Below are 12,595 nucleotides of genomic sequence, written 5' to 3'. Positions count from 1 at the left end.
ATACGGAGGCGGTGATGTTACGGTGTTTTCCATGGAGGGGGCTTGCACACCTTGTTGTTTTGCGTGGCACTATCACAGCGCAGGCCTATACCTTCTTGCTTCCCACTGTTGAAGATCAATTCGGGAATGGCGATTGCATCTTTCAACACGATCGGCCACCAGTTGATAATGCACGGCGGAGTGGTTATACGACAATAACATCCCTGTAATGGACTGGCCGGCACAGAGTTCTGACCTGAACCCTATAGGACAACTTTGGGATGTTTTGGAACTCTGACTTCGTGTCATGCCTCACCGACCAACGTCGATACCTCTCCTCAATGCAGCACTCCGTGAAGAATGGGCTGCCATTCCCCAACAAACCTTCCAGCACCTTATTATACGTATGTCTGCGAGAGTGGAAGCTATTATCAGGGCTAAGGGTGGGCCAACACCGCTGCTGAATTCCAGCATTACCGATGGAGGGCGCCAGGAACTTGTAAGTCATATTCAGCCTGGTACCGGATACTTTTGATCACTTAGTGTATGTGTTCGTGTGTGGAGACCCGTCGTGAGTGGTAGGTAACAAATGTTGATCAGGAAATCATCAAGCTTTCAAGGTTCTGTGATGCTGACTCCCATACGGATCCTGTCGTTGTCCATGGTCGCCTTACCGCGAGGCAGTACATCTAACCGATCCCGTTGGACCATAAGATGGCTGTTGCATACGGTGGGTGCCCTGAGTTCCTTGTCAGGCCATGGCATATGTGCGGGGTGAGACTAGGAATGTCTAGCGAAACCTGGACATTGAAGTAATGGAATGGCCAGCGATGAGTTCCGACCCACATCCCACGGTGCATATGTGGGACATTCTTGACAGAAGTGTCCTGTTCCACCACAGACTCTCGAAAAAGTCTAATCGGCTCTCATTCAAGAATGGAAACAGTACCACAGGTTGACTTCTGTAGACTTATACGGAGTATGCCACATAGGCCAGGCAGTGATAAACGATTACAGAGGGAATACGCGTTATTAAAGCTCTCAAAATCCAACGAAAATCACGAAGAATTACGGGATGAATGATTGTTTCCACTCTGTTTCCGACACCAGTCGAACATTTCCGTTCTTTTTAAGCAAACGATGGAGGATGAAATGATATTTTGTTGTCCATTTAATTTGGTAGCATGCCGAGTCCTCACTTACTGTTCAATGGAGTACGAGGACGTCCAAAGTCATGTTCCCCTAACTGTTTTGAGCCGTGTATTTAGAGGACCTCTCACGATAAAGAAGGCATTTACTCGTCGCAGTTACGGTATGCTACTTTTTATTCGGGTGAAAGATGATTAAAGTCCTTTTCACATTTAGGTTTTGCGTGGTTTCCGCTTACGGCCAATGCTGGAAGTGTTTCTTCGAAAGAGCACAACGAAGTTCCTTCCCCTTCCTACCACCTACGTCACGCTGTCTCTCATGAGTTTGTCATCGACAACACGTTAAATCCTTATTTTCTTGCTTCCTTCCCATGAGTTTAAGCAACATATTTGGGGTGAAGCTCCATCTAAAGTGAACGTAAAGAGGTTCCTTGTACACATTCAGTAACAATCATTTACACATGTGTTTGTTCCTGAATGGAATGCCGATAAATCCCGTACTCACCACAGATTCCTGAACCAGCGCCTTATCAAACAGCAATGTGCGCCAAAAAACTTGAAAAAGATATTGAGCTTTCGAATCAAGCACACACACGTCATTCTGTATGCTGCGGCACGGGTTCGATTCTTATCTCGAGCATTGCAAGCAACTGTGTTGTATAGTGTGTACGAAATTGCTCATCGTCCGTTTATCGGAGTGCTACAACTGTTTCTTGGACGTCCGATCATATTTGTGACGGGAAAACGACAGTTATCAACGCCACCAGCTGGCGTCTGAATCCGCTGAATGGGCAGCAATCTCCGAGTCTTCCCCAAGCATTACGTTATTTAGCTGCCTGCACTCATTCGTATTCCTCGTGAGTGTTTTCTGATGTCATCTACCCAGCATCAATTAGTTTGTCATCTCCCTCTCTTCTTATATGCCGGAATTCAGCAAAGAAAGTCCTTTCTCCTCTCCTTTCCTGTCCACTGGACTTGTGTTTGTACTTCAGTTTGTTAACAGGTGCATTCATTGGTCTTCCTGTCTTCCCCAGTTAACACCTAACAATTTTGCATGGTTTTAGAATTTAAAATTCGTTTATCATTGTAATAGCTAAAACGCGTAGTAAATACCAGTAGAAGATTAGAACCCTGACACATCAGAATCTTACTTTTGGAAACAATGACTAGTGCACAAAAAGGAGTCCTGCCCATTTTTAATCTTCCGTTTCTTTCCTTTCCAGTCTATACATGCGTCGCCTTCAGCTGCTCCAGATAAGAAAGAACAACTTTTCAATTCGTTCCGTGGCATCAGACTTGCACCTGAATTATCTAGGTGCTGCTGAAAGCAAACTGCATTGTTAATGACATATTTTACAAAATGCATAGCACTGTTCGGTCTGTGATGTTGTTATTTATTATGCTACCGCTTTCGGTTCTAAACGATCAGCAACGGCAGCCGTTACTTATATGACAGCATCTGCGACATGTGATATATCTGTGATAATCTTTCTCCCATTGATGAATAAATAACAATATCACAGGCAGCACAGTGTTACGCATTTTGTAAAATTTGTAAATGCTGTTGACCATCGCTAAGCAAGATGTTCTGTTCAGACACTGTTCACGTCTAGTCAATTATTTTGCATGCAAAGAATTTTACTATTAGTATTTTCAAATGCTGCCTGTGGCCTCCGACACTTTTCTTTAACTACAGAATGTTAGGAGACTTAACCGCACCCTAACCCATCAGCTCACATAACAGCCAATGGCGACTAAAATTAATCAACCTTCAAACAAGAAAAATCATACCAAGAGGGGTGGTGTGTATGTGTGGGGGGGGGGGGGCGGGGGTTGGAGAGGGAGGGTACTTTATGCCCATCTTCTGAAAATATTGCAATATAATCAATTACCTTATATTTTGAAATTCTGAAAAAAATATTTATTGTCTTTTAATAATCTCTTCTACATGATTCCATAAATGTTTTAAACTTTTCAGTGAAACTTAATCCAAAACTTTAAGTGTTAGTAGCAGATGTCACTTTTAACATTGACTGTCAATTCAATATTTTCAGCTTCAGGATCCTAAGTACATATTAGTACCTGTTTAAAAAGAATGTTGCGAGTTGGCTCTGAGCACTATGGGACTCAACTGCTGTGGTCATCAGTCCCCTAGAACTTAGAACTACTTAAACCTAACTAACCTAAGGACATCACACACATCCATGCCCGAGGCAGGATTCGAACCTGCGATCGTAGCAGCAGCGCGGCTCCGGACTGTAGCGCCTAGAACCGCACGACCACCGCGGCCGGCGATGTTGCGAGTAAAAGTCAACAACAGTTAACGAAATTTGCATTTTTAACTCTTCTTTTTAGGGCGGGCACAAAGTACCAACAACCCCACCCTCCACTTTCTAATACACGTTATTGCAAGTGCGTTTATGTTCGTAAGAGTGTGCTACAAGTTATTTGCATGTTCTGGACCTTAGTAACGCATCAAGACCTCTTTAGTAATTATGTTGTTAATATAAGTCAACAAAAATCAACGAATTCTGTTTTTTCTTAAACTTTTATTAGGGTAGGAATAAAGTAAGCCCGCCTTGGCAATGTGCGTTGCGCAAAATGCCTTGGTATAGCTAGTGTGAAGCTTACTGAAACTGATGGCAGCATCTTGAGTACATACATGGGTAATGAAACTTCGTAGTGCACTGGTGGAGAACAAAAAGTCAATACCACGAGAAGACTGTACTAAATTATTGTATTGATCTGCATATATATATATACACACTTTGCGTCGAAAGTAGTTGCGCAGTTGTTAAGGCGTTAGCCTCGGCCGGCCGGAGTGGCCGTGCGGTTCTGGGCGCTACAGTCTCGAGCCGAGCGACCACTACGGTCGCAGGTTCGAATCCTGCCTCGGGCATGGATGTGTGTGATGTCCTTAGGTTAGTTAGGTTTAATTAGTTCTAAGTTCTAGGCGACTGATGACCTCAGCAGTTGAGTCGCATACTGCTCAGAGCCATTTGAACCATTTGAACCGTTAGCCTCGCATCAAGGTTCAATGGGGTTCAAATTCGTGCCCGGTTATCCTCAGTCAGAACTTCTGTGGTTCCCTCGTGTCAGCTAAGGCGACTAGCTGAGAGGTTACTTAGAAGAAAACATCACGACAAAATCCCTCTTCTCTCCTCGCCCTCCTCCCTCCCTTAAAATCTACATGTGCACTCCACAAGCCAGTGAACCATGAGTGACGGACTTCTGGAACCAACCTCACATCCCTCCCGCTTTCCAATCTTCCCTGTTCCGTGCAGGAAGGCTGTCGCTAAGCCTGAGATCTAATGTCTCGAACTTTCCCGATGTCCTTTCGCTAGTCCTGCTCCCCGACTCTTCTTGGAACCTACGCTCTCGGAATTCCAACAAAAAACTTCCCCGAGCCGGACGACGCACTTCTTCCAGCGTCTACCACTAACACTTACTGAACTTCTCCATACGGCTCTCGCGCTTAATAAGCTACCCCGTCACGAAACGCGCCGCTTTTCGTTGAATCTTCTCTACCTCTTCAATAAGTTCAGCCTGATTAACCTCCCAGATTGGCAAGCCTCACTCTATAATAGTTTGAGCTAGTGTGGTGTGAGCCAGTTCTTTCGCAGAATATTTTTGAGTCATCGTTCTTCTCACTGGTCTGATGCAGCCCATCATGAATTCCTCTCCTGCGCCAACCACTTCGTCTCAGAGTACTGCTTGCAACGTACATCACTGGGAGAGCCTTAATAAGCTGGAGCTTATTCCTGTGAAGGGAGGACCATTGGCGAAAAGGACTGCCACAGTCTGGGATTTCCGCAGAAAATCAATGACATGGGTGGACAAAGTAACGATATGGTCAACTGTAAAACGTCGCTCTCGAAATCCACACGGTGAATTCGTCAGTAAATTGCGAGACTCGAGCCACCTACCAGCCGGGCATGAATCGTACATTCCATCACCTTGTAAACGCAGCTGGTAAGAGAGACGGGGCGGTAGCTAGAAGGAAGGTTTTTGTCCTTACCAGGCTTAGATATGGGTACGACGGTGCCTTCACGCCAGCGTCCGGGAAATGTGTCCTCTGCCCAGATGCGGTTATTCGTGTTAAGCAGAAAGCGCTTGCCCGCAAGAGAAAGGTGCTGGAACCTCTGAATGTGGATAGCGTCTGGCCCTGGGGCGGAGGATCGGGATGAACTGAGAGCATGATCTAACTTCCTCATAGTAAAGGCGACGTAGCAGCACTCACGATTCGGAGAAGAGAACGGTGTCGACCGAGCCTCCTCCACTCGTTTCCGATGGAGGAAGGCATGTTGATAGTAGGAAGAGCTCGAAACTTCCGCAAAATGACGGCCAAAGGTGTTGGAGATAGCAATAGTTGTCCACGATGACACCGTCTGCTACTGTCAGTCTGGAAATTGGGGAATGATCCTTGGTCCCACAGAGGCGTTGGAGGTTGGTCCACACGACAAAGGAAGGGGTGGAATTATTAAAAGAACTAGAGAATGAAATCCAGCTAGCTCTTTTGCTATCCCGAAGAACACGACGACACTGTGTACGGATCCGTTTATAATGAATGCAGTTTGCCATCGTAGGATGTTGGTTAAAAACGCGGAGAACACGTCTCCGTGCGCGAATTGCTTCGTGGCATGCCTCAGTCCACCAAGGGATTGGGACACGACGTGGCAAAGAAGAAGTGTGAGGAATGGAGCATTCTGCAGCAGTAAGGATAACGTTGTGAGGTATTCCACCTGGTCATCAAAACTGGGGAAATCTTGTTCTTCGAAGGTCCCCAGGGAGGAGTAAAGATGTGAGTCAGCGTTAGTAAGCTGCCATTTCGGCGTGCACGTGGATGGGGTAGGAGTCAGCAAAGGGATAGCACACGGGAAATGATCGCTCGAGTAGGTGTCAGAAAGAAAGGCCCACTCAAGACGATGGGGAAGCTGGGGAGTGCAGAAGGATAGGTCCAAGTGGGACTAGGTGTGCGAGGAGTCGGAAAGGAAAGTGGGTGCTCCAGTGTCAAGGCAGAAGAGGTTAAGTTGGTTAAGAAGGTCAGCCAAGAGCGTCCTGGGAGAGCCCCAAAGGGTATGATACGCATTAGGCCGTGTCCTACGTGAGCGACAGAAGCGAGCGACAGCGCGCAGCAGCTTCAGGCGACAAAACACAACCGCAGGTGTAGTTACGGAAGTGTCCTACGTGAGCGACATCTGTGTCGCTGCCTGTCTCTTGCTGCAACTGGCGACATTTGAATTCAAACTGTTTGAATCTTGCCGCTGCATCACGCGCGACAGAGAGCGACAGGCACGTGTCTTGTCGGCAAAGCAGTGGAGCGGATGCGACGGCAGCTAGGAATTATTTAACATCCGATTTTAAGAAAACTATTCGGTGAAAAGATTTGGTTCTTCCGCAACCAATAGCTTGATATCTTTAAACGATAAAGATCTGAATTTATTTTCGTTATTCGTCATAGTTACTGTGCTGCACGAAATTGAGTACATGGCTGCACGAAATTTTTAAGAATTTGCAGAGGTAAAATCACATTGTGTAGTCTACCATATAGTTCATGTAAGGCCATATATTACTGCATATGAAATGTAAAGAATATATTTAAATTGTATTTAAAGTTGAGACCGGAATGACATCTCTTTTCATTCTGAAGATAATGGTTGTTATATCCGTGGACGGGTCGCTCGCGGCGCGTCCGAACCTTTCCTGCGCTTCGGGAATGAAGTGGTCACAAAAATTTTCGTATCTCATAAAAGGTTCAAGATGTCGAAACGACGAATTTTGGAAATGACAGCACGCAGAAAGGACTATTTCATCCTGTAATTAACACTCGATACGTTTTTGTAAACGCGCGAGCAGAGAGAAAACAAGACTCCCTATAAGTTACACCATGAGGTTTTATTCAAATTTTCATAGCCAAACGAAGGAAGAGAAACAGGTAAACGGGGTATCAAACGGACCAGAATGACGTCTAGTTTGACAAAAAAATATTTAACTGCTTGAAAGTAATCAGGGTAATTAACGAAAACTTAATTAATAATCTGAGGAAAAATTGAAATATTTCACGAAAAGCTGCTGCCAAGCTGTGTAAATAAAGTGTCAAAAATTTCATCTCTTCAAGACATAGCTATTTTGCATGTAAAAAGATAAATTAGTGCAGTATTTAAACCTTAAAAAGGCTTTCATCGAATCAAGTATGTTAGGAAGACAAACGAGGAGTCAGTATGATAAAGATTTCTGAATAAAACTTAAAATTAAAAAATGAAAGACTTTCTTTTCGTAAATTTTGTAAGATTTACTTCCACAGACTATTTAGAGTAATTGAAATGCTTGGCCTTAACATTTACTGCTGATGAATTACGTTCGCAACTACAAATATCTGTAAAATTTCATGGTTCTTTGTAATTCATTAGGAATTAAATGTGTGTGATATACTGAGATAGGTGTGAAGATCAAGTTCTTTGGCAAGACATTAAAAATATACTTAGCGATGCAGTGTAAACAGTATACATAAAACTTAGTATACAGAACTGAGTCAGTAAAAGTATTACAACGGCGCGGAATCGAACCCAGGAACTTTTCCTTTTTCATTATCACGAACTGTATACGATATCGCTACACCACAGATAACCTCTGTGCATAGGTGTCAGTTTGTGTACTTAAGTTTGTATTTAGCATGGTTAGTCATCTTGTAGTCATTCCTCTGCATTTATTGGCTGTTGAACGTTCTTGAACATGTAAAAAAAAAAACATTCGTATTTCATTTATTGATGAGATACTCGAATGCTCCTCTGATCTTTCACGTGTATTCGAAGAATTTATGTGGTGATCTTTGTAGTTGATGATATTTACGAAATTCTCCATGGAGATTCCTCCCTTTGTAAATTTCAAGCACAGCATTCCTTTTCTCTTTATTTTTTAAGTAAACGTAATTCTATAGCCTTACTCTCCAGCTACATTATTCTACAGGTAAGGGACGCCGTTTTATAGAAACAGCTGGTTGGCTCTAAGCAGCCATCTTGTAGCGTGACATAATCGCTCGCACGCAGGACACCCAAGCTTTTTGCCCAATGCTGCTGCTTGTCGCTGGAGTGTCGCGTATCCAGAAGTCGATCGCTGTCGCTCCCTTCTGTCGCTCACTTAGGTCACGGCCCTAAAGTCACAGAGTAGCAGAAATAGGGGAGGTAGCTGCCCAATAAGCTGAAGGAAGTCTGCCTGGGTGACATCGAATGATGGAGGGATGTAAATGGTACAGAGGGAAAAATTCAAGTGGGGAAGGAAAAGGCGAACTGCAAAAGCTTGAAAATGGGTAGTCAGGGAGATGGGTTGACTATGAATGCCATCCCATATGAGCAGCATAACGCCCCCATCAGACGGAATCCAGACCTCAGGGGGAAAGTTCAAAGCTCAAAGTGGTTGTGAGTGCACAATTTTGTTTCCTGAAGGCTGAGTACAAGGGGACGCTGCGATGCTAAAAGGAGTCGTAAATTCTCTTTTTGGCATCGAAGGCCGCGAATATTCCATTGGAGGAGAGTCGTGATGAGGAAGAGATGTAGGGACGTCACCTCGGAGGCTGCGTAGTGAGAACCAGTGAAGAGTGGCTGCCACAGGGCACAGAAGCAGGAGCATCCTGCTCCATGTGGCCCTCAGAAGCATCGGCTTGCTTCTGTGGAGTCCAACGCTGAAAAATGGTTGATGGTTCGCAACGGTGACACGGAGGCCGGCCAGGCTAAAGAATCACGTGGCGAAGGAGAAGACCGTTTCGCTTTGGTGGACTTCTCCGAGCCTTTCCGGTTACGGAAAGAATCGGGTGTTGTTTGGCTGGAGGGATTGAGGAAGTCTTCACGGGAGGAGTCCTTCTGTCCTTTCCGGCCTACTGTTTGTGTAGCTGGTGGCTTCGCCCCTTGAGGCGAGACTTTAACGGCCTTTTGCACAGCTGGCTGGGAGATGGCGATGCTACCTTGACACTGGGCGACTTTACAATTTCTGAGTTGAATTTCACGTCGCACGACTGCGTGGCCATGTCGTTCATGGAGCGAGAGGTAGCAGGAACCAGACAGGACAACGCAGGGTCTGCGACTAGCCAGTAACTTGCGAGCTCCTGGATAAGGCACTTTTTCCTTTACCCAGATGTCTTGGACAGCAAGCTCAACCAGATACACGGGACAATCCCGAGAGGAGGCGGCATGGCCACCATTGCAGCTGATACTGGGGGAGAAAGAGGCGGACAATAGCCCTCATGCACATCCCTACTACAGGTTACAACTTTGGCTGGCTGTCTACAAGACATTCGAGTGTGGTTGAAACGATGACACCGGTAGCAGCGTATCGGGTTCGGAATGTGTGGCTAAACTGTGATAATTTCATAGCCTGCTTCGATTTTCTTCTGTTCTCGTTTTACCACAGTCCATGTTTCACTATCATACAATGCTTCTCAAAAGTTTCTTCCTTAAGTTAAGGGCTATCTTTCATATTAGTAGACTTTGTCTATTTGTTTTTCAATGTCAGCTATATTGTATGTTACGTGTTTCAGAACTGAAACAGACTTAATGTTACTTAAAATCAGTCTTGATTCCAAAAAATTTTTTTATTATTCATATGACCGGTTTCGGTTCATTCAGAACCATCTTCAGATCTGATATTTCAGTTACAGGAGTAACCCGTCCAAATCCAGCAACTTTCACATGCTACGTCACATAAAATAGCAACTTTCACATGCTACGTCACATAAAATTTTATGTGACGTAGCATGTGAAAGTTGCTGGATTTGGACGGGTTACTCCTGTAACTGAGATATCAGATCTGAAGATGGTTCTGAATGAACCGAAACCGGTCATATGAATAATAAAAAATTTTTTTGCAATCAAGACGGATTTTAAGTAACATTATAAAATCACTGATTGCTGTTGTCCCATAAGACATTATGTCTGTTTTTGCAAAAAATGAAACAGACTTGATTGCAACCAAGACTGTTTTTATTCCGAAATAATTAACAACCGCTTGCTGTACCAACCTGTGCCAATGGAATGGAAAAAAATGTATGTTATGTGCTTTCTGGGGAACGACACGCTTGCTTCAATGGTGAGAAGCACGCCGCCCCAGCCGGGGCGAAGCAGCGGGTGGTGCGCGGCTCTGGTTCTGGTGCTGATGTGTGTCTTTCTGTGTGTCGCAGCCGCCGTCCGAGGGCCAGCTGTCGGTCTCCTCCGGAATCCTGGGTCGCCTGCACAAATGGAAGAACGAGTCCTCGGTGAGTACCCAACAAAAAGCTTGAATATTTTTCCCCTGCTGTCTGCTGACTGATATGATGGGCTTTGTCATGACGTCCTCTCGTGCGCCAATCTCATCATCTCAGAACAGCACTTCTACTCAACGTCCTCAATTATTTCTTGGAAATATTCCAGTCTCTTTCCCTACAGCTTTTGCCTTGTATAGCAAGCTTTAGAGTCTTGGAAGTTACTCCCTAATGTCTTAACACTTGTGCTATTATCCTGCCCCTTCCTACAGTCAGTTCCGAGCGGTTCTAGGCGCTTCGGTCCGGAATCACGCTGCTGCTACGGTCGCAGGTTGGAATCCTGCCTCGGGCATGGATGTGTGTGGTGTCCTTAGGTTAGATAGGTTTCAGTAGTTCTAAGTTCTAGGGGACTGATGACCTCAGATGTTAAGTCCCATAGTGCTCAGAGCCATTTGAGCCTACAGTCAGTTGCTTTCCTGGCCGATTCAATCTTATCAGCCCACATAATTTTCAGTATCTTTGCGTTGCATCAGAAAGGCTTCGTTCTCTTCTGGGATTCCCTCAGTACATGACTCAAGTTCCCGAACGACCGGAAATGCGTTCCGTCTGATTTGAATGCGACCCGCATAACATAACCGTCTCACAGCTCCTCAGTCTCTTCTCAGCACAGTCGTTGACTAAACAAAGTGATTACTGCAAGACGCCAGTAGAGAGCACTGCTTTATGTGGCAATCAGTGCATATGTAAATCAATACCACGATACTGTAAATTTCAGGAAACACTTCATTAGACAGAGCAGCATTTCCAAGAGGTCGCGTTTACCCTGTGTTCTTTCACGACAAGAAACAGTGAAGATTTTATAGCGTTGTCAAGTCACTAAAACCGTCATACACACAGTTAAGGATCTGACCCTTTACTTACTACTCTGTTAACAACTTCATTTGGTTATATGTAGTAGTTTTAGAAATAGCTGAAGTTATCCCTTGCTGATTTATTTTGTACAAGATTAAGTCCTGCTGATGAAGATCTCACTTATTTGTTGTTGCAACAGGAAAAACATTGTAATGTCCACTTTTTGTAATTGTCGACGGAGCCCCGTGTTATCAGGGTCTCCGCACTTGCTATTCCTCAGACACTCCGATTGAAGCTCGTTTGCAGTCGAAGTTGTTTCACTAATTAGTTTAGTATGAAATAACTGGCCACATGTTTGAGTTTTGCCTTGTTTACATTTACACCGATGAACACTTGATCAGGCTGAAGTAATTCACTTAACAAAACGCATTTAGCTTGCTAGTGAATATGCACCAATTACAATGCTTACAAAGCCTATATAATATTTGATACGCCCGGTCAGAAGCGAACAACTGCTACGGTTGTTGTAGGCTTCTAACCGAGAAATGCATGATACACTCTGTGCTGTCTTACAATACATTTATTCTCTACCGGTTTCGATTATGGAACATTTTCACAGTGCAAAAAGTGTCTATTGTGACAACTTCACACGGCATACGTGCTGTTTAACCAGAAAAGTATACTCCATTGTTACCTCCCTGGTTAAACAACATATATGCTTTAGGAGTTCTGATAATAGATATTTTCCTACTGCGAAGATGATCAATAATCGAAGCCGGTAGTAATAATTATCATATGGGAATGAAGACCGGGAGTCCCCACTTGGGGAAGTTCGGCCGCAGAGTTGCAAGTCTTTTCAGTTGACACCACATTAGGTAACTTGCGTGTCGAAGATGACGAGGTGATGATGAGGTCAACACAACAGTCAGCTGAAAATCTCTGGCTCGGCCGGGAATCGTACCCGGGCACGCTGCTTGTCAGTCAGACGCGCTGACCACTCAGCTAAGGCTCGGGCGGGTAGTGGATAAAGGTACTGTAAGAGAGCGCAAAGTATATTTGGCATTTCTCCAAGTCTATCAGTGCTGTTGACAGCTGCCTGAAAAAAAAATTTAAAAATGGTTCACATGACTCTGAGCAGTATGGGACTTAACATCTGAGATCATCAGTCCCCTAACTAACTGTGGTGTCACCGCCAGACACCACACTTGCTAGGTGGTAGCTTTTAAATCGGCCGCGGTCCGCTAGTATACGTCGGACCCGCGTGTCGCCACTGTCAGTAATTGCAGACCGAGCGCCGCCACACGGCAGGTCTAGAGAGACGTACTAGCACTCGCCCCAGTTGTATAGTCGACTTAGCGAGCAATGGTTCACTGACAAAGACGCTCTC

General features: G+C 44.8%; 1 protein-coding gene across 1 annotated transcript in view; it reads left to right on the top strand.

The window, feature by feature from the left end:
- LOC126188809 (atrial natriuretic peptide receptor 1) overlaps positions 1-12,595 on the top strand; it is a 783,072-nt gene that overhangs the window by 66,033 nt on the left and 704,444 nt on the right. Inside the window, exon 3 of the mRNA XM_049930422.1 lies at positions 10,297-10,371. Coding sequence (XP_049786379.1) covers positions 10,297-10,371 — 75 coding nt within the window. The remainder of the gene's footprint in view (positions 1-10,296; positions 10,372-12,595) is intronic.

The sequence above is a fragment of the Schistocerca cancellata genome, chromosome 5 (assembly GCF_023864275.1).
Source record: "Schistocerca cancellata isolate TAMUIC-IGC-003103 chromosome 5, iqSchCanc2.1, whole genome shotgun sequence".
Taxonomy (NCBI): domain Eukaryota; kingdom Metazoa; phylum Arthropoda; class Insecta; order Orthoptera; family Acrididae; genus Schistocerca; species Schistocerca cancellata.
Note: the sequence above shows the minus strand (reverse complement) of the source record. Positions and strands in the feature narration are given on the sequence as shown.